The sequence below is a fragment of the Oncorhynchus masou genome, chromosome 19 (assembly GCF_036934945.1).
Source record: "Oncorhynchus masou masou isolate Uvic2021 chromosome 19, UVic_Omas_1.1, whole genome shotgun sequence".
Classification (NCBI taxonomy): domain Eukaryota; kingdom Metazoa; phylum Chordata; class Actinopteri; order Salmoniformes; family Salmonidae; genus Oncorhynchus; species Oncorhynchus masou.
In genome coordinates this window covers 16,019,901-16,040,698 of record NC_088230.1, presented here as the reverse complement: position 1 = coordinate 16,040,698, position 20,798 = coordinate 16,019,901, and the positions used below count along the sequence as shown (strand labels likewise).

Here is a 20,798-nt window from a genome sequence, read left to right as displayed (position 1 = left end):
CAATTCTTCCAACTTGCATCGGTGATGAACCTGAACCCACGGTGCTACAAGTCCATGTTAAGTAAGACTCAACATTATCTTGGTGAGCTCACAAGTCTACAGGTCATAGGCAAGCTAACTTACTCATTACGAGAGCTTGGTTCCCATGTTCTCACATTCCCACAGAAATGGATGATTCCCACCATTACTTAATAACAAAACAAGTCCCATGTTGGGAAAGGGGGGTGTTTTATTCTCACCATCTCAGAGTGGAGCCAACGACACCATAGTATTTCGACCTGTTCCTGCCAGTGTATCTCGCTGTTTAGTCTATGCACTGTAAGTCACTGTTGACCAAAGAGTCTGCTAAATGAATTTAGACACAGGGAACATCCCTGCTTAGACCACCCACCCTAAAGCCTGACTTGAGTTCGCTGCCTGGCTGTCGTTCTCAAGAATATTTGGCAATTACTGCAGCAGTAGTAGAGAGGGGGGGTTGATACAGTTACATATCCCAATATTATTTTGGATGATATTAGGACCATATTTGACTCCAAGTATCAATATTTTTTTGCTACTGTAGGTAGCGTTAGCAAGCGCTAGTCGGTTGTATAGTACCTGAGCCAGAACTCAGGTATTTTTTCATCCTATTGCTTGTTCTCACTCTTATTTTTAAAGTGAGCCAACATGCTTTCAGGACTATTACACTACATAACCAAAAGCATGTGGAAACCTGCTCATTGAACATCTCATTCCAAAATCATGGACATTAACATGGAGTTGGAATATTTCTGTGGCTACTTGCTTCCATTCAGCCACTAGCATTAGTGAGGTCGGGCACTGATGTTGGGCGATTTAGGCCTGGCTCGCAGTTGGCGTTCTAATTAAGGTTGAGGTCATTGCTCTGTGCAGGCCAGTCAAGTTCTTCCACACCGATCTCGACAAACCATTTCTGTATGTACCGCGCTTTGTGCATGTGGGCATTGTCATGCTGAAACAGGAAAGGGCCTGCCACAAGCTGTTGCCACAAAGTTGGAAGCACAGAATCGTCTAGTATGTCATTGTATGCTGTAGCGTTAATATTTCCCTTCACTGGAACTAAGGGGCCTAGCCCAAACCATGAAAAACAGCCCCAGACCATTATTCCTCATCCACCAAACTTTACAGTTGGCACTATGCATTCAGGCAGGTAGCGTTCTCCTGGCATCCATCAATCCCAGATTAGTCTGTAGGACTGCCAGATAGTGAAGCGTGATTCTTCATTGCAGAGAACGCGTTTCCACTGCTCCAGAGTCCAATGGCAGTGAGCTTTACACCACACTAGCTGATGCTTGGCATTGCACATGGTGATCTTAGGCTTGTGTACAGCTGCTTGGCCATGGAAACCCATTTCATGAAGCTCCAGATTTAACCGTTCTTGTGCTGATGTTACTTCCAGAGGCGGTTTGGAACTCTGTAGTGAGTGTTGCAGCCGAGGACAGATTTTTACACGCTTCCGCATTCTGTCATCCCGTTCTGTGAGCTTGTGTGGCCTACTAATTTGTGGCTGAGTCATTGTTGTTCCTAGATGTTTCCACTTCACAATAACAGCACTTACAGTTGACCGGGGCAGTTCTAGCAGGGCAGGAATTTGACAAACGACTTGTTGGAAAGGTGGCATCCTATGACGGTGCCACATTGAAAGTCACTGAGCTCTTAAGTAAGGCCATTCTATTGTCAATGTTTGTCTATGGAGATTGCATGGCTGTGTGCTCAATTTTATACACCATCAGCAATGGGTGTGGCTGAAATAGCCGAATCCACTCATTTGAAGGGGTGTCCATATACTTTTGTATATACTGTATAGTGTATTTCCCTGACTGTTCAAAACTTGTTTTCTCATGCTCTCTTCTCTCTCTGCAGCATACATATAGTGAGCAATATGTTTGGAACATCAAATCGCAATTAAACCGCAGTATTTAATAGAAATACAAAGAGAATTGTGAGAATCTTAATCGCAATACATATCGTATCGGCACCTAAGTATCGTGATAATATTGTGAAGTCCCTGGCAATTCCCAGACTTACTGTTAACTGTGTTGGATATAACCACAAGAACGACACTCTTTCTTCATCAATATGTTCTCAACCCAAACAGGAAACTCATCATAGATGCACAACAGCCTCATGTCCCAGTCGGGGGAATCATAAAACAAACAAGGAGCACATGCCCATGGAAACAACACTCCCTCTTTATTAGACACCATAAAAATGAATTGTGTAATAGCGTTTTTCCCCATCCTGTGGCTGGAGATGTGGGGTGCTTCTTTCCAGGAACTGGCTTTGTCCTTCAAACAGAGTACAACTAATGTTTTGGTTTCTGAGAGCCCTGTAGCCAAGGCGACCCCCCCCCCCCCCGGCACTGAAGTGTGGATAGCGACGCCCTAGTGATGAGTTCAGCCAAATGGGTCGCTCCATGTTTGCTCTGCCTTCCTTCAACAATCCATCTTATTGTCTCACGTCTAGCCAGCCAACGCCGAGATGGTTGTCCGACCATATCAATAGGGATGAGGGCTTCTTCATTTTTTTTCTGACTTAGCTAACAAGATCTTCTCATGTTTCCAATGTGACCTGGGCAATTTTGTATCCTATAAATGACTTTTTCCCAACCTCCTTTCAGGACATATCAATTTCATTTGCTTACTTTTTTTTGCACTTTTTAATAATCCATCTCTCTTTCTCTTTTTCTCAAAGGATAAACCACTACCAACAGAAGCTACAGTCGCTGTACTTCAAAAAGAAGTTTGCAGAGACGATTGCAGGGATCAAACCCAAAGTAGAAGGTGTGTGTGATTGTGTGGGTCTTCTTGGCAAACCCTTACATAATAAAACTCAACTCAAAAACTCCCAATGAGGTCCACTGTATACACTACAGTTCAGGTGTCTTTTTTGTTTCTTCGCTCCTCAGCTCTGATCAAGGCCTCCAAAGAGGTGCTGCACAGCCGCAATCTGAAGCAGCTGCTGGAGGTGGTGCTGGCCTTTGGGAACTACATGAACAAAGGCCAGAGGGGCAATGCCTATGGCTTCAAAGTGTCCTCGCTCAACAAGATCGCAGACACAAAGTCGAGCATAGACAAGTAAGAGGAAGAACTGTAATTAAAATTACGAGTGTGATGAGTTCGCTGTAGTGATACGCTCTATGAAGCAACCTGTTTGCATGGGTTGTATGGAGTGGTGTCATTATATGGGTGTGTGCATATGTGCCCCATACTGTGGTACTAGTGCTGCAAGTATCTATTGTCTATGCGCATGCAGGAACATCACCCTCCTCCACTACCTGATCACCATCCTGGAGAAGAAGTACCCCAAAGTCCTAATGTTCCAGGAGGACCTGCAGAGTGTGCCGGAAGCTGCTAAAGTCAAGTAGGTCGAGCCACAAAGACACCCTCCACATGTACAGCTCTCCAGTGTTTAGATCTATAGGCCTTTGTTGTATACTCTCATTAAATGTCTTCAGGAAATGGTTTTCAGTGGTCTATCAGTCCAATTGAGTTAACATTCACCCTGTAGGTCATACAAGCCATTGTAGACACTGCAACAGCACAAACTTCTCAATGCTGCCAACTGGGATTTAGGGGAACAGTTGTTCAGAATGTTTACTTAGCATTTTCCTTAAAGGTGGAGATGATTAGTGAAGATAAGCTAATATAATACTGTATATACACTAAGTGTACAAAGCATTATGAACATCTGCTCTTTCCATGACATAGACTGACCAGGTGAATCCAGGTGAAAGCTAGGATCCCATATTGACGTCCCTTGTTAATTCCACAATCAGTGTAGATGAAGAGGAGGGGACAGGTTAGAGGGATTTTTAAGCCTTGAGACATGGATTGTGTATGTGTGTCATTCAGAGGGTGAATGGGCAAGACAAAAGATTTAAGTGCCTTTGAACAGAGTATGGTAGTAGGTGCCAGGCACACCGGTTTGAGTGTGTCAAGAACTGCAATGCTGCTGGGAAATTTACACTCAACAATTTCTTGTGTGTATCAAGAATAGCCCACTACCCAAAGGGCATCCAGCCAACTTGACACCACTGTGGGAAGCATTGGAGTCAACATGGGCCAGCATTCCTGTGGAACGCTTTCGACACCTTGTGGAGTCCATGCGTCGACGAATTGAGGCTGTTCTGAGGGCAAAAGGGAGGGGTGCAACTCAATATTAGGGAGGTTTTCTTAATGTTTTGTACTCTGTGTAAAGACCGTTTAGCAGAAGCTTTAATCCAAAACGACTTCAAGTCATGCCTGCATACATTTTATGTATGGGTGGTCCTGGGAATCAAACCCACCACCCTGGCATTACCAGCGCTATTGTTCTGCCAACTGAGCTACAAAGCTACTCTGACCATAAAAATGGTGTGGTGAACTTCCAGCACCTTTGTGTCCTTATAAGTAGCATCAGATCCATTAATTTATTTCTAAATACATGGCTCTGAGTAGCATCACTCAAGTGGGTGCTACAAAGTGTAGTGGAAAGAAGTGGCTAGCCAGCTAACCATCTACAAAGGCAGAGCCAGGAGGACGTGGGGGGACGGTGAGGTGCATTGCACCGGCTGCCGACCTGACTGTCTCTGACTGACTGACCGGCAACCTATGACATCACCGCTTCCTCCGCTCTCAATACCAACTGAGCTGCTTCAACTCCCATTACCATCCTTCAGCTCCTGTCCTGACTGACTTACTGACTTTAAAATTGTTTTTGTCTAAGTTACTTGTTTGTTTTGTGTACTGTAATTCAGCTTTTAGCTGTCAAGTACGGCCTTATTACTACTATTACAAGGTTAGCAAATGACAACAATACCAAAATGTACGCCAACACTAATATTAATGACAACAAAACATTAACACTAATGACAGCAAACAGAAACACAATTTGACTTGCTTGCTTGCATGTGTACTAATGCTTAGGCAGACTCTGTGCTATAATGGCCACCATCTCCAAAACGCCTCACCACAGTTCGATTTGATCATGTACAGTGCCTTCAGAAAGTATTCACACCCCTTGACATTTTCCACATATTGTTGTGCTACAGCCTGAATTTAAAATTGCCTACACACAATACCCCATAATGTTAGTGGAATTTTAGATGTTTTTTTTTTAAAGAATTTTGTACAAATAAATGAAAAGCTGAAATGTATTCAACCCCTTCGTTATAGCTAGACTAAATAAGTTAATGAGTAAAAATGTGCATAACAATTCACTTAATAACTTAGATGGACTCCCTCTGTGTGCAATTATAGTGTTTAACACAAAAAAATGACTACCTCATCTCTGTACCCCACATATACAATTATCTGTAAGGTCCCTCAGTCAAGCAGTGAATTTCAAATACAGATTCAACCACAAAGACCAGGGAGGTTTTCCAATGCTTCACAAAGAAGGGCACCTATTGGTAGATTTAAAAAAAGAAGAAGAAAATAAGCAGACATTTAATATCCCTTTGATCATGGTGAAGTTAGTGGTTACACATTGGATGGTGTATCAATACACCCAGTCATTACAAAGATACAGGCGTCCTTGCTAACTCAGTTCCCGGAGAGGAAGGAAACTGCTAAGGGATTTCACCATGAGGCCAATAGAGACTTTAAAACAGAGTTTAATGGCTGTGATAGGGAAAAAAACGAGGATGGATCAACAACAAATATTCCAAAACATGCATCCTGTTTGCAATAAGGCGCTAAAGTAAAACTTTAAATGTGGCAAAGAAATTAACTTTGCGTCCTGAATAGAAAGAGTTTTGTTTGGGGCAAATCCAACACATCACTGAGTACCACTCTTCATATTTTCAAGCATAGTGGTGCATCATGTTATGGGTATGCTTATCATTTGCAAGGACTAGATCTGTTTTTTGTTGTTGTTGATAAACATAAACGGAATAGAGCTAAGAACAGGCAAAATCCTAGAGGAGAACCTGGTTCAGTCTGCTTTCCAACAGACCCTGGGAGACAAATTAACCTTTCAGCAGGACAATAACCTAAAACACAAGGCCAAATATACACTGGAGTTGCTTACCAATGTGACATTGAATGTTTCTGAGTGGCCTAGTTAGATTTTCAAGCCAATTTTAAGTAAAAACTATCTGAAAATGATTGTCTCGCAATGATCAACAACCAACTTGACAGAGCTTGAAGGATAAAATAAATAATAATATGCAAATATTGTACAATAAAGTTGTGCAAAGCACTTAGACGCTTACCCAGAAAGACTCACAGCTGTAATCGCTGCCAAAAGGGATTCTAACATATTGACTCAGGGTGTTGAATATATTAGTGTTTTATTTATATATATATATATATATATATATATATATATATATATATATATATATATATATATATATATATATATATATATAGTATAAATAAAACATTTGTAAAAATAAAAATTGTATAAAAAATATGAAAAATGTAATCAATTTTAATCCTACCTTGTAACACAACAAGATGATGAAAAGGTCAAGGGGTTAGAATACTTTCTGAAGGCAATGTAGCTGTTGTGTGTGTGTGTGTGTATAAGCTTTACCTCCAGCACAGCTTTCATTGTAGTAAGTTAATGAGGCGAGGGGCAATTGTTGTGGATACGCTGATGATACATTCAAACTTGTCAGTGAATGGGCTTTTTTTTTTACTACTGGGCCTATGAGTCAGCCTTGCGTCATCTAAGCATGTGCTACGTCTTTTAGCCCAGAGGAACGGATGTGTGTGTGTTTGTGTGATTGGATCAGTTGCACTCCACAATGCTTCAATTGTAGATATCTGAATTAATGGCTCTTTTGAACAAACACACACTCACTGATGTCATTCCACGTGACTATGTGTAGTAGAAACATACAAAAAGTGTTTTTTTCCTCATTCACTCATAGAACTCATGAGCAGTGTTCTGCAAGATCACACCACACACAATTCGTCCAGGTCCCGAGGCAGCAAAGTATCCCCAAATCATCACACTACCACCACTATGCTTGACCATTGGTATGAGGTTCTTACTGTGGAATGCAGTGTTTGGTTTTTTGGGACATAATGGGACCCATGTCGTCCAAAAAGTTGTACTTTTCAATCATCTGGCCATAGAACTTGAGTCTTGATGATCATCCAGGTGCTTTTTGGCAAACTTGAGTCAACGTTTTGGACAGGATGGGTCCTATTATGTCTGGCCAAAACCAAACGCTGCATTCCACAGTAAGAACCTCATACCAATGGTCAAGCATGGCAGTGGTAGTGTGATGGTTTGAGAATGATTTGCCGCCCCAGAACCTGGATGACTTGCCTTAATAGAAGGAACCATGAATTCTGCTCTGTATCAGAGAATTCTACTGGAGAATGTCAGGCCATCTGTCTGTGAGCTGAAGCTGAAGCGCAGTAAGACAAATTATCCAAAACACACAATCAAGACTACATTAAAATGGCTAAAAAGCAACACATTTGAAGTTTTGGAATGGCCTAGACAACGTCCAGACGTGATCCCAATTGAGATGTCGTGGCAGGATTTGAAACGAGCAGTTCCTGTTTGAAACCCTACAAATGTCACTGAGTTAAAGCAGTTCTACATGCAAAAGTGGACCAAAAATTCCTCGACAGTGATGTGAGAGACTGATCAACTACTACAGGAGGCATTTGGTTGCAGTCATAGCAGCTAAAGGTGGCAGCACAACCAGTTATTGAGTGTAAGGGGGCAATTACTTTTTCCACACGGGAATTGGGTGTTGCGTAACTTTGTTAATTAAATAAATAACGCATACATTTTTGTTATTTGTAAACTCCGGTGCCCTTTATCTAATTGTAGGTTTTGGTGGAAGATCTGATTAAAATTCCGTTTCAAAAATATGACTAAATAGAGAATTAGAAAGGGGTCAAATGCTTTTTCACTACACTGAATTTCTATATTGAAACAGTTCTAACTAGGCTAACACCATGGATGTGAGAAACTCTGAGTTGGTCGTGTGATTTTGTGAGAACAACTTTGAAAGTTAAGAAATGGAACTTTGCAATTGAAGAGCTCTCTTGAGGATTTAACCTCTCTCTCTCTCTGTCTCTGTAGCATGACTGAGCTGGAAAAGGAAATCAATAATTTGCGCAGTGGCTTGAAAAACGTTGAAAGTGTGAGTACAGTAATTGGCCTGGTCTTCATCCTAATTCCCTCGCTGTCATCGCTTTTTCTACCAATCCACACATTTTCCTCATTCATGACCCTTTTTCCTTTTTTTCTCTTATTTTCTTTCTCTTATCCTCTTTCTCTTGGTCTCTATGATTGTTTTGTCAATTCATAGTACGTCGCTCCCAATGGTATGTGGATCAGGTTGGGGTCAATTCTATTTCCATTCCAGTCAATTCAGAAAGTACACCAAATTCCAATTCCACATTTTCATCAGTGAAAAGCATTGATGAGAATTAATTGGAATTTCAGTGTACTTTCTGAATTGGCTGGAAGTGAAATTGAAGTAATAATAGCTGTAGTCAGTAGCAACCCTGATGTGGATTATCCTGCCACCAAGGGAACCAGTGAATATTCTCCCAGGTATCATAGTCCACATCATTGTCAGACCTAAAGCAAGAGATTGTTAAGCTTGAGCGCAAATTGAACAGAGCAATTGGGAAAGTAGACTGGAATTCTAGCAAAAAAAGCAAACAATGGGTGACCAAGTTAGCTGCAAATTTCCTCCCCTCTGCTCTGTCACTCACTTTTTTCTCTCTCTGTCTCTCTCTCTCTCTGTCCTTTTCTTTCGCTCTGTCAGGAGTTAGAGTTCCAGAAGAAGCGGCCCCAGGAGGTGGGCGATAAGTTTGTGTCAGTGGTGAGCCAGTTCATCACTGTGGCCAGCTTCAGCTTCTCGGATGTGGAGGATTCTCTCACCGAGGCCAAAGAGCTGGTGAGTGTGTGTGTGTGTTTTTATAGGGCCATGTGGGAGTCTAAAAAGCTGTGCGTCCATGCTTACCTGAGTATCTGACTGTGACAGTCTTAGTCTCTGATTGTGTTAGGGGAGTTTGTATGCGTGTCGTGCAGCAGATTAGGGCTGCCTCAGTTTCCTCACAAGGTACAGTAGCTGTTGAAACAGGCTTCAGTGACCCCCTGGCCACCCCCTGCGAGGTGTGAGAGTAACATCAGCACACAGCATGCTGGGAGCTTCCTGTGCTGCCGCCCCTGGCTTCATTATTGGTCCCTAGGGGGCCTCAGGAGACTGGGAGAGGAAACACGCCTGGAAATGCTGGCTCTGGCTCCAATTAAACTGTTGCATTTTTATATAACATGCAGAATTGTGCACTTTTTGCTATAGAGGGTTAATGTTTGCTCTCAGATGTTAAATATGTTTAGGTGGCGCTGTGAAGATCCTCAGGCCACAGAATATCTCTAGTTGTAGTGAGCCATATACACTGGACCCAAACAGACAAAATTCCCCTCTCCCCCAACCCCGTCACATCACCACCTGTGGCGTTGCATGCCTCATATGGCAGTGATGAACTCGCATCAAAGGCATAGTAGGAAGAGCAAAGTTAACGGTGCCCCCCACTTCACCCCATACACTACGACAAACACACACGCACCCAGTTCTCATTTCTGCCCTAGGCCCAGGTTCGCCAGCTGTAATCAGTAGCACATGAAATGTACGTTAATGAGGGCTTCAAAGCCTTGCTGCTGCTGCTCTGCTACCAAGGGAGCAGGACATCCCTGTTTTACAGCAGAACAGGATCCAAACCGCCACTGTCGTTGTTGTGTTTGTTGTTTTCAAACCCCAGCATTAGAAGGCTTCCTTCCTCCTTTTAATGACGTGTTAATAATATGACACCAAACACATAGAATCAAGGGTCAAAGTAAAGGAGCTGACATTACTACAGACTCATTTACTGTCGTTATACGTCTGGAGAATCTGCAATGTCCTCAATTTTTTAACCCACAAAAATGAACTCACGGTTACATGGTTAGGCCTTGTTTTGTCCTTTTGGTTTTTGCAAGCTATCCTCAATGCAGTTGTTTGGGATGGGGGGTGGTTCTGTGTGGCTACAGTTGTTGTTGTTCTGAATAAATGACATGTCTGGCTAGTAGTTGTTGTTCTGTGTGCTTCTGTGCTTGTGTTGGTTGGCTGCAAAGCCTTAGCACTGGCCTGTATTTTGGCCCTGCTGCTGCACCATAAAGCTGATAAACGGTTTGGCGTAATGGCACCGTTGATGATTCTGGAGTAACATCCTCTGGTAACGCAGGTCACACTAATTTAAACACGTCTTGGGAAATGCTCTGATATAGATACAGTATATATTACTATGGTCAATATACTCACCTTTCTTCTACAATGCTCTCAGTGGTAATGTAAACCAATGTTTGGCCAAGAACAAATGCCTGTGTGGGATCAGAACTATTTACACACTACCAGAAATAGCAGTACTTAAAATTCACAACATATAGCCAGAAATGGATGTATGCACACATATTTCTCAGGTCAGAGGTGGTTGCAGTAGAAAACACTGTTCTGGGGTCAGTGAATGTTTTAGTTAATCTCTTCTCAATCCCAAAGTTCCTGAGGGCGGTGAAGCATTTTGGTGAAGATGCTGGGAAGATGCAGCCGGATGAGTTCTTTGGCATCTTCGACCAGTTTCTGGGGTCGTTTGCCGAGGCGCGTCAGGAAAATGAGAATATGCGCCGGCGCAAGGATGAGGAGGAGCGCAGGGCAAAAATGGAAACTCAGGTGTGTAATAATCCTCAGGTGTGTACATACCTGCTAATCCTGAATTTCATTAGGATTTCCCCTGACAATTCTCCCTTATTTCAATATCTGTGTGCTGTTTTGATATCGCATTTAGTGCTCGCAACCTCATTTCATTATGGATTTAAGTTACAGCTGTAAGGGTGAACATCACATTATTACAACCAATAATTACATTTGTATTACATCAGATATGTCACCAGGGCAAATTTCAGATTTGACATTTTCGTACCTCAAAAGAGGTCTCGAGTCGAACCAATTTCATTTTCCATACCTTTTGCTGATTAGATTGCATAACATGCATTAGGAGAGATCTGTAGGGATACATTTCAGATTAATGGGAAAGATTGGTCCCATCCAAAATCAGCTTTCCCTCTGAGTCCTTCAACCTGTTCATCTGGCAAAAAATCCTGATGTCCTTTCATTCAAGTACAGAAATCAGATAAAATGCTCAATTAGATTAAGAAATGTGCGTCATGTACAGAATACTTGGACATCAGTCTTTTTCATCAGGATATTGGGCTAGATATGGTGCCACTGCTGGTACAAGCCTTGCTCTTGGCTGGTACAAGCCTGGCACACAAGCCCATTTGCTTGTGAACACACTCAACAATGGCTAAACCAGCTATAATCTAACACTTCCAATGGCTCAAGATCGTATTGGAATGTTTAATGCCAGTTTGACTGAGACGTGGAACGTAGTCAATATGCAGAACACAGGGTTGACAGGAGGAAATTGTGTGCTTTTTGAAAAATACCACATCAGCTGTTGTCATTACACCTTTATAGCAATAGCCCTTTTCCTTCTCCCACGTCTTTCCTGTCATGATCTCTCCATATTTCCATCTACCCTGCGTTTCTCTCTCAGCTGAAGGAGCAGAGAGAGAAGGAGCGGAAGGCACGGAAAGCGAAGGCCAGCGGCGAGGACGACGGCGGAGAGTTTGATGACCTGGTGTCGGCACTGCGCTCCGGCGAGGTCTTCGATAAGGACCTGTCCAAGATGAAACGCAACCGCAAGCGCATCAACAGCCAGCCAGATACTGGCAGGGAGCGGCCAGTCACCAAGCTCAACTTCTGAGAGGTCCGGCCCCCTGCCCAGCCCTCCATCCTTTGATCCACCCACTGTCCATCTCACAAGCCTATCAACTCAGACAACCCAGCCATCCACAGGCTGCTTCACCCCTCCTTTTGGCCTATACTGTCATCCGGTGGCAAATGTTGGGAGTGCACATTCTTGACCCAACAGCCTCAGAGAAACGTAAAACCATATTTCCACTCATCACAGTATAAAGTTCTGAAACATTTTGAGACATGCCAGGCTGTTAATAACCTCTTGAGGTCTGTAGGAGGCACCACTTCCATTGAAAACTTTGCTACTATGTGATAATAGGAGCAATTGATGAATGTGACCCAGGATAGTGAATGTTGCAAGGTGGTCTACTGTTCTTCCCCCAAGATGGAACAGAAGGATAAAATGGATATAGACATTTGTCTGGAAATGAATAACCAAATAAACAGAGTTTGAGGGGGAAGAAGTTTACTAAAACCAGGAAGAGGCCTCTGACAACGCGTGTTATTTGTATTTCAGAATGGGAGAATGGACTGACAACACTATCGGTGTGGAGGTCACCTGGGGCGTCATTTATAACCGTTGCGTAAATTTCACACAATTCCTGCGTGCACCATTTCTGAGAAGTCTGTACACGTACAAAAAATATAGAGATTTCTAAATTTAGCGCACGCCTTACATACAGGTTTCCTGTTAGAAATCAGACCTATCGTAACATGTGAACAATAACGGCCTTTATTTACTGTATAATTTGGAACTATTGGCATTAGGCCACGGCATTTAAAATACAAATTGTTGTTCGATATTTACTTTATCAATAGATTATTGGGTTTCTATTTCCTGCCTTGGTATAGACTCAGATTAAATAGGCAATGATGTCGCGCTTCCTATCGCACAATTATTTTTATTTTGCATAAACTACCGGTCTATTTACTATGTTGGCAGAATGTTTTAATCTTTAGCAATAACTTATGCTGTATCTGGAGAAGCACTGTGTCTGTTTCTGACAGAGATAACAATGGCAAATTGTCGTGGACCCGTCAGCAGAACATTTTAATTCAACAATGTTTTGCATCGACTTTTCCTCAACCTAAATATACTAATAATCATATAAGTCATTTAGCAGACGCTTCTGTCCAAGTCTACTTTAATGCGTGCATACATTTCAAGTATGAGTGGTCCTGGGGATCGAACTCACTGATCTGGCGTAGCAAACGCCATGCTCTACCAACTGAGCTATAGAGGAGCACAAATATGATGGATTGCCAGTTAGAATTGTAAAACATTGTAGAGCAGGCTGGCAAACAAAATATGCAATTACAGTAGGCCTATTTCAATGTAAAAGATCTGTATATCGGTATTATAAACCGCGCTCCCTATAATATTGCAAAACATATAGCCTATCTGTTTACTAGGCTTCTAGGTCCAATGAAATGGCAGATGCGCATGGTAATTTGTTCTATGTCCTTCGGGAATATGAACACATCACGGCCAGAAAAGAAGAGGAATACATTCTACAATGGTTATGAAAATAAATAGGAAAAAGATTCCTATGTCTAATTATTTTGGATTCTAAAATTAAAAGTGATTTTCGCTCTTCTCACTACTGGCAAATGACTGCATTCTTGATAATACGTTTTCCAGTTTTTTATGAATATGCTTGTCATCATATCGCCATTTGCAGAAAATACATGGTTGCAATACAATATTTCAACCACTAGCAGTGTACGTACGCATGGTCTAAAGTTAGTGACGAGGAGAGCACATTCTCAGTTCAAGTTAGATTATTTATGCGTGATAACTGGCACGCACACATTTTGGGGTATATTTTGTACAAACACACGGTTTATAAATGAGGCCCCACGACTTCTGTGGAAAGTCACTATTTGCTCAGACCTCATCTGATATATACACCTTTATAGCCCATGTAACCTGCGGAAACATATTCTATGTCTGGATAGAATTGATTCCAATGACATTATAGCTTCACTAAACAACCCCCAAATTCATGCTGGAGCATGCTCATTCATGCTTGAACAGACACTATTCATGCTGAAGCATGCTCATTCATGCTTGAACAGACACTATTCATGCTGGAGCATGCTCATTCATGCTTGAACAGACACTATTCATGCTGGAGCATGCTCATTCATGCTTGAACACACTATTCATGCTGGAGCATGCTCATTCATGCTTGAACAGACACTATTCATGCTGGAGCATGCTCATTCATGCTTGAACAGACACTATTCATGCTGGAGCATGCTCATTCATGCTTGAACAGACACTATTCATGCTGGAGCATGCTCATTCATGCTTGAACAGACACTATTCATGCTGTGTTTAATGGCAGAATCATTGGGCAGACTGAAATGTACAGGAAACACAACAATTTTTCAAGGCTGGGTGTTGGAACGACATTTGGACTTGTGAGAGAAATCTAAAACCAGTGGAAGATGTATGTTGATCAACTATAGTTGACATTAAGAGGACATTTTACAGAGTGGACAAACTTTGTTTCACTTTTTTTTCCTGCTGGAATGGGGAATTTTGTATGTGGTGATTTTCTAGATCATTAACGCCCAACGTATCCAAGGATCTGAGTGAATAATTACAGGACAGGAAAATACTTTGTTGTTATCCAACAGCCTTGTCTGCCATTTCACAGAACTGTGGACGCTCATGTCAGACTCTATGCATACAGTACATACGATGTTGGTTGTTCCCCCCCCCCCCATATTTCATGTTGTATGTAATTAATTTAAAACCATATCCAGTCAATGCAATACTACTCAACCATTATTTCCCTTTCACAGGAGTGCCCTCCTCCAGAGTTTAACTGTGTGGCAAATTCTCTTTCACAATTTGAGATACCTCCATTGGGCTTCTATAATTTAAATATGGCTTTCCATTTTATGATGGAGCTGAAGTTAATAAATGGGGAAAAAGATGCAGGTTGTGGTATTTTTATTTCAAATCAAGGTGAAAATAACATTGTCCAAGGGCTGCATTCCCAATCACAGCTAAATGTGTCTATGAATGGATACATGTTTTTTTATTTATTACAAACATCAGCCTCCTTCATAGTCACTTGACTACTTTAGCAGAAAATGTTTGTATAGCGCCATCTTGAGGCCAATATGTGATATTACCCAATATGTTCCACCTTGGCTTTGTAGCACGACACTAACATTGATATGCACATCACCTTAAAGGGAGGCTGTACTGACTGATTTCACCACAGTTTTCCTCCTCATAGGAAATGTGACTCCGGAGATGAGATTCTGTCACGGTGCCATTTAGCAGACACTTTAAAGTGTGCATACCGCAGGTTGGTGCACCTTAATTGGGGAGGATGGGCTCGTGGAAATAGCTGGAGTGGAATGGTATCAAACATGTTGTAGGCACAATGCATTGGTAATGAAGGGGGATGTGTTTTTTTTTCATCCAATACAACTGTTGGATTTTCAAATACAAACAGCGGGAGGTCTCAACCCCCAGGGGGAAAAAATGTTTGAGAGAATCAAAGTTCAAACCATTTTTGTGTGTATATTGCACCAATAAACTGACTCCTGTCCAGACCAGTGTGTCACAGCGCTCCCATCGCTTTGTACCAGCGATGACTGGGCATGACTGAAATCAAAACCTAATCCTCAAATATCCAATAAATCTGAGACATTGTTTCCTTAAAAAATACTGACTTTATGACCAAAGTCATCCTACTTAACACTTTTTAGTTCATTTTGTGTTTATGACCACTACAGGACAGGAGCAAACTTTGTTATATTGGACACCTGCTCATGGAAGTTGACCTAAACCATGCAGATGTTTGAGGGAATTCCAACAGCCTTGTCTGCCATGTCTCTCATGTCAGACTCTGTGCATACAGTACACACAATACTTATGACCATTACTGATGCTGCATAGGCCTTCAATGGGCGATGGGTTTTTTGTGTTGTTTTTTTTACAATTTATTTGCAATCTGATATGGTCCTTTGCTTGGATGGAGATGCACTCAAAAGTGGTTGTGGACACTGGTAGCTGCTCCTATTTCAGCAGGAAACCAAGTTTTAGCTTGTCGTCACTTTCCTGCACAAAGCTGGCCACGCCAGTGTAGTGTGCTCTGCCAGCCACCTCAACCACCACAGCCTTGAAGTCTCCACATGTGGTGTCCTGTGCAAAATTGACAGAGAAGTAATTGGGTACCTTCCAGGTAGACAATTATAGAACTTTGTTTTTGCTTTCAATAGAATCTGTATAAAACTGAGTATACCTACGATTATTGTACTAGTTTTGGGTAAGCTTTTGTGTGTCAAATATCTTTGCTGAATAATTGGTGCAATGATTGCAATGTCAACTGCAGAAAGCAGCAACAAGTCAGTGGCCTTCGATCAAAGTGCTGTGTTTTGCAAAGACGCAGTTATCAGTATCCCCCCCCCATGTACAGTATGCTCTTATTTGCTCCTCTGCATCTGCAGCACTATCAGGTCTGCATAGTGCATACAGACCTTCTGCTATCCTGAAATTAATATCAATATAACAAGACAAACATTTGAGATATCATTGCGTTAATGAAACAAAGCTTAATTGAAAACTTCCAAAAAGGCTAAGAGGCATGAACATATATTGGAGACAGCCCTAGTACCTGAACAGCTTTGCCGGTGAACAGAGATCCTGTGGCCCCACTCTGGAAGGTCCTAGTCTGGTTGAGTTGGATGAGGCCTTTATGGTACTGGAGAGCCACACGGGCAGTGACCCCTGAACCTGTAGGGCTTCTGTCCACCTAGCCCATGTGACGTGTCAGAGAACCAAAAAGGAAACAAAATCGGACCACGTTAATGAAAGTAGTCTTGCTATAGTTGCAATTAACTTGAACTCTTCTAATTTTAATATCAAATGACTTATTTACAAATCACTGTCAACTTCTGTCTCCAATGTTTATCTATGCTTGCCTTATACTTTTCTTTTAAACCTTACTTCAAATCATATGGTGATATGACGGGTAGCATGAACAGTGGCTTCTGTTGAAGGCTACTGTACCATTGGCAGGATTTAAAGTTCGTTGTACCTGGGCATCTGCAAACACACACATGTTAGCAGTGGGCTCTTGGGAATAGGCATCTTTTCCATCTGTGAGGATGGTGCCATAGAGAAAGGCCAGGTCCTCACTGGTTGGGTGATGCAGTTTTACCTAGGGGAACCACACATTCACAGGGTTATTCATCTCCTAGGTTGAAGGATTCAGGACATTGAGGTGAACATTGAGTGGCTGTTTAAACTGCAAATTTACAGTTGAGCTAGAACAAATCTTTACCTGAGATTTGACAGAGTTGGTCACTGCAGTAGCTGCATCCACCAGATCCCTGGTCTTGGACTTGTTGATGTCCAGGCCAAATCGCTCTGCACTTACAAATGCGTAGAATGCTCCTCCGTAGCTTATATCAACAGTGACTTCATCATGCCCAGGCACAGCAACAATTACATCTGACAAAAAAGAGATTTAGCCTTGACAGCCAGAGGCAACCAGCAGCCAGCAGTGTAAAGTAATTTGAGATGGTGATACCTTGTATTCTACAGGACACAGATCCATATTTCCTCATTGCAACTCTATATGCAATATTACTATGTATTGAAATGCTTGTCAGCAAAGAATGCAACTTACCTGTTGCAAATGCAAACGCTGGAACACTGTGGAACCTCACACCTCCGGTTTTACCATTAGAGTACTCCACAAATGCCTTAACCAGGCCACATGGACAGTGTATATTCACCTGCGTCTCTGGCGACCTTGGCTCTTGAACAAGTTTGTAGTCTACAGCGAACCTCCCAAGAGCGATGACTGCGTGGCCACACATGGTACTGTAACCTTCGTTGTGCATGAAAAGAACCCCCAAGTCGGCTTCAGGTATCTCACTCTCCACGACCAGGGCTCCGTACATGTCATAGTGTCCTCTTGGTTCGAACATCAACACTCTCCGTAGGTAGTCCAGATGCTCTCTCACGTAGCGTCGTTTGGATAGCACACCCTCGCCCTTTACCTCTGGGTAACCACTAAGGATAATGCGCAAAGGCTCTCCACCTGTGTGCATGTCAACCACAGAGAGTACCGATCCTTCGTGGGGTGGAAGCTCCATCTGATTTCAACAAAAAGATTCAACCAGAAGGTTTGCATTTATTCTGTGGTGTAATAATTGATCACAAGGTAATGGGAATGCAACAATATCGTCCATTGGGTTTATCTACCTCAGGTTAGGGCCCTGTGTTTTGCCAATCATATAACACAGTAATATTTTATCCTGTATTTGAAGCCTAATCCAGAAATTAGAACTACATAAATTCAAACAATGGTCTAAGGATTGTGCTGGACCATCTGACATGAAAATGGGACAGTTTGATGAAAAAGCTTTAAATAAAAGTTAAAATATAGCAGGAATGGGGATAATTCCACAAATTCAATTCCCTCTACCTGTAAATTCCATTTAATTCAAATTCCAGGTCAGTCTTTGAATTCAGAGATGGGGGTGGAGAGTGGCGAACTTGACATCACAACAACCTGGGGGCAGTGGGTTTGGAACGATGACAAAAACTAATACAAAAAATATATACACTGAGTATATAAAACATTAAGAACTCTTTCCATGACATGGACTGACCAGGCAAATCCATGTGAAAGCTATGATCCCTTATTGATGTCACTTGTTAAATCCACTTTAATCAGTGTAAATGAAGGGGAGGAGACAGGTTAAAGAAGGATTTTTAAGCTGTGAGTGGGCAAGACAAAAGATCGAAGTGTCTTTGAGCGGGATATGGTAGTACAGTAGGTGCCAGGTGCACCGGTTTGTGTCAAGAACTGCAACGCTGCTGGGTTTGTCACGCTCAGTTTACTGTGTGTATCCAGAATGGTCCACCACCCAAAGGACATCCAGCCACCTTCACACAACTGTGGGAAGCAATGGAGTCAACATTGGCCAGCATCCCTGTGGAACGCTTTCGACATCATATAGAGTCCATGCCTCAACAAATTGAAGCTGTTCTGAGGGCAATAACTCAATATTAGGATGTTTGTATGCTCAGTATATATACCACCACCCTGTGATAGTGGGAGGACAAAGGAGGCAGGTACTCTGGCACAGGTAGACCCCATCTGTGCACGTGCCTGCCCCCTCCTGAACATCATTCTCTCCTCACCCACGAGACGGATTTTACCCTCCATCCTCTTATTACTGCAATTCCATGGTGATGGAATTACACACTCAGATTGTTCACTTTAAAATGTATACCAAACCAAAACCATTGATTTAAAAGTTGAAACAATAGAGTTGTGTGTACAAGGACTACTTCCAACAATTACCACAGAAAATTTCACAAAAACACTTTCACAGGAAGACACGAAGTTTGGTAACAGAACAAAACTAAAGGAGATTTTGCCGTTAGATGTCTCAAATTGAGGGAGCGTGCTATTTGCATGCTGACTGCAAGAATGTCCACCAGAGCTGTTGCTATAAAATGTCATGTTCAGTGCGCTACCATAAGCCACCTACGTCATTTTAGAGAATTTGGCAGTACGTCCAACCGCAGACCACGTGTATGGCGTTGTTGGCAAACAGTTTGATGATGTCAACGTTGTAAAAAGAGTGCCCCATCGTGGCGGTGGGGTTATGGTATGGGCAGGCATAAGCTACGTACAATTAACACGATTGCATTTTATCTATGGCAATTTGAATGTACTGAGATACCATGACCAGATCCCGAGGCACAATGTCGTGACATTCATCCACCGCCATCGCCTCATGTTTCAGCATGATTAATACATTGCCCCATGTCGCAAGGATCTGTACACCATTCCTGGAAGCTGAAAATGTCCCAGTTCTTCCATGGCCTGCATACTCAGACGTGCCACCCATTGAGCATGTTTGGGATTGTCTGGATCGCCGTGTACGACTGCGCATTCCAGTTCCCCGCAATATCCCTCAACTTCACACAGCCATTGAAGAGGAGTGGGGCAACATTCCATAGGCCACAATTAACAGCCTGATCAACTAACTATATGCTAAAGAGTGTGGCCCTGCATGAGGCAAATTGTGGTCACGCCACAGACTGGCTGGTTTTCTGATCCACGCCCTTAACTTTTTTTTTAATGTATCTGTGACCAACAGATACATATCTGTATTCTCAGTCATGTTAAATCCATAGATTAGGGCCTAACAAATGTATTTATGTTGACTCATTTCCTTATATGAACTGTAACTCAGTAAAATCTTTGAAATTGTTGCATGTTGCCTTTATATTTTTGTTCAGTCCAGAATGAAGTGTATTGAATTGAGTAAAAAATATATAATAACACCTACAGATAGACCGTATGAAACACCATTCAAAACCGTTTTTCAAGGTAGCCTATGAAGTTAAAAGTTGTTCGAACTATGCTATTAAGAGTGCAAAGCACGCAGGGCATGCGTCGAATTGTTTACCTACTTTCTTAGATCCAATCCTGCTATTTACGTTCATGGAACGCTGCTTAAATTTCCGTTCCTTTCTTTCCGGTATTCAAATGAAAACTTCAAAATAAAAGTCCAAAATATTATTTTATTTTTTTATCAATGGCTTCTAATATTATTTCAAGCAAATGTGATAAATGATTAATGAAAACAATAAGAATTTGGGATTTCAATTATTTTATACCAGTAAGAACTCATTCAATATTGAGACGGGTATTTATTGGCTTGAAGCAGTGGTGCCACATGATATTCCCAGCAGGCACGAAACAGTATCCCTTTCTGAAGGTCATGGACGCATTCGAGCGGATCAATTTTGTCAAGTCCTTTACCATCGTTGGTCACCGTCTTTCAAAGTGTGTTGCATTCTGGGGCACTTTTTTTTTTTGCTTACGCCTACATGTTGACTGCATGAACGTTACACAGATCATGTGATCAAAGGTCATGACTGCAGCCGTGAATCCCAAGTGTTGTGAAGAAACTCCAAGGATGATTTAACAGTGGCGATGGGCTTTAATAAACACATTAA

General features: G+C 42.0%; 2 protein-coding genes across 7 annotated transcripts in view; one reads left to right on the top strand and one right to left on the bottom strand.

The window, feature by feature from the left end:
* LOC135505867 (disheveled-associated activator of morphogenesis 1-like) overlaps window positions 1-13,380 on the top strand; it is a 122,051-nt gene extending 108,671 nt beyond the window's left edge. For 3 of the 4 annotated variants that reach the window (XM_064925067.1, XM_064925064.1, XM_064925066.1), the window contains 7 exons: window positions 2,713-2,801; window positions 2,927-3,095; window positions 3,274-3,381; window positions 8,056-8,116; window positions 8,750-8,881; window positions 10,520-10,690; window positions 11,577-13,380. In XM_064925067.1, coding sequence (XP_064781139.1) covers window positions 2,713-2,801; window positions 2,927-3,095; window positions 3,274-3,381; window positions 8,056-8,116; window positions 8,750-8,881; window positions 10,520-10,690; window positions 11,577-11,786 — 940 coding nt within the window. In that variant the 3' untranslated portion in view covers window positions 11,787-13,380. Of the gene's footprint in view, window positions 1-2,712; window positions 2,802-2,926; window positions 3,096-3,273; window positions 3,382-4,012; window positions 6,278-8,055; window positions 8,117-8,749; window positions 8,882-10,519; window positions 10,691-11,576 lie in introns of those variants that run through there. The other variant, XM_064925068.1, reaches the window with a different exon arrangement.
* Window positions 13,381-14,729: 1,349 nt separating this feature from the next.
* LOC135505868 (trans-L-3-hydroxyproline dehydratase) lies at window positions 14,730-20,314 on the bottom strand. Of its 3 annotated transcripts, none has more exons than XM_064925070.1 (6): window positions 20,246-20,314; window positions 17,440-17,911; window positions 17,092-17,261; window positions 16,846-16,968; window positions 16,423-16,560; window positions 14,730-15,950 (listed from the first exon to the last, which is right to left on the bottom strand). In XM_064925070.1, the coding sequence occupies exons 2-6, from the start codon at window positions 17,909-17,911 to the stop codon at window positions 15,825-15,827; spliced, it is 1,029 nt and encodes a 342-aa protein (XP_064781142.1). In that variant the 5' UTR covers window positions 20,246-20,314; the 3' UTR covers window positions 14,730-15,824. The 3 variants fall into 3 exon arrangements, with proteins under 3 accessions (XP_064781142.1, XP_064781141.1, XP_064781143.1); XM_064925069.1 differs by having other exon boundaries at window positions 20,250-20,312; XM_064925071.1 differs by lacking the exon at window positions 20,246-20,314 and adding an exon at window positions 18,244-18,314.
* Window positions 20,315-20,798: the final 484 nt, after the last annotated feature.

Bases quoted from the DNA above. Each gene is read 5' to 3' on its own strand.
- LOC135505868 (XM_064925069.1), bottom strand. From the start codon at position 20,282: ATGAACGTAAATAGCAGGATTGGATCTAAGAAA. The intron at 17,262-17,439 runs GTAAGTTGCATT...CTTTTTTGTCAG, and splicing joins AGCGTTTGCATTTGCAACAG to ATGTAATTGTTGCTGTGCCT. The intron at 16,561-16,845 runs GTACAACGAACT...CACATGGGCTAG, and splicing joins GTGTGTTTGCAGATGCCCAG to GTGGACAGAAGCCCTACAGG.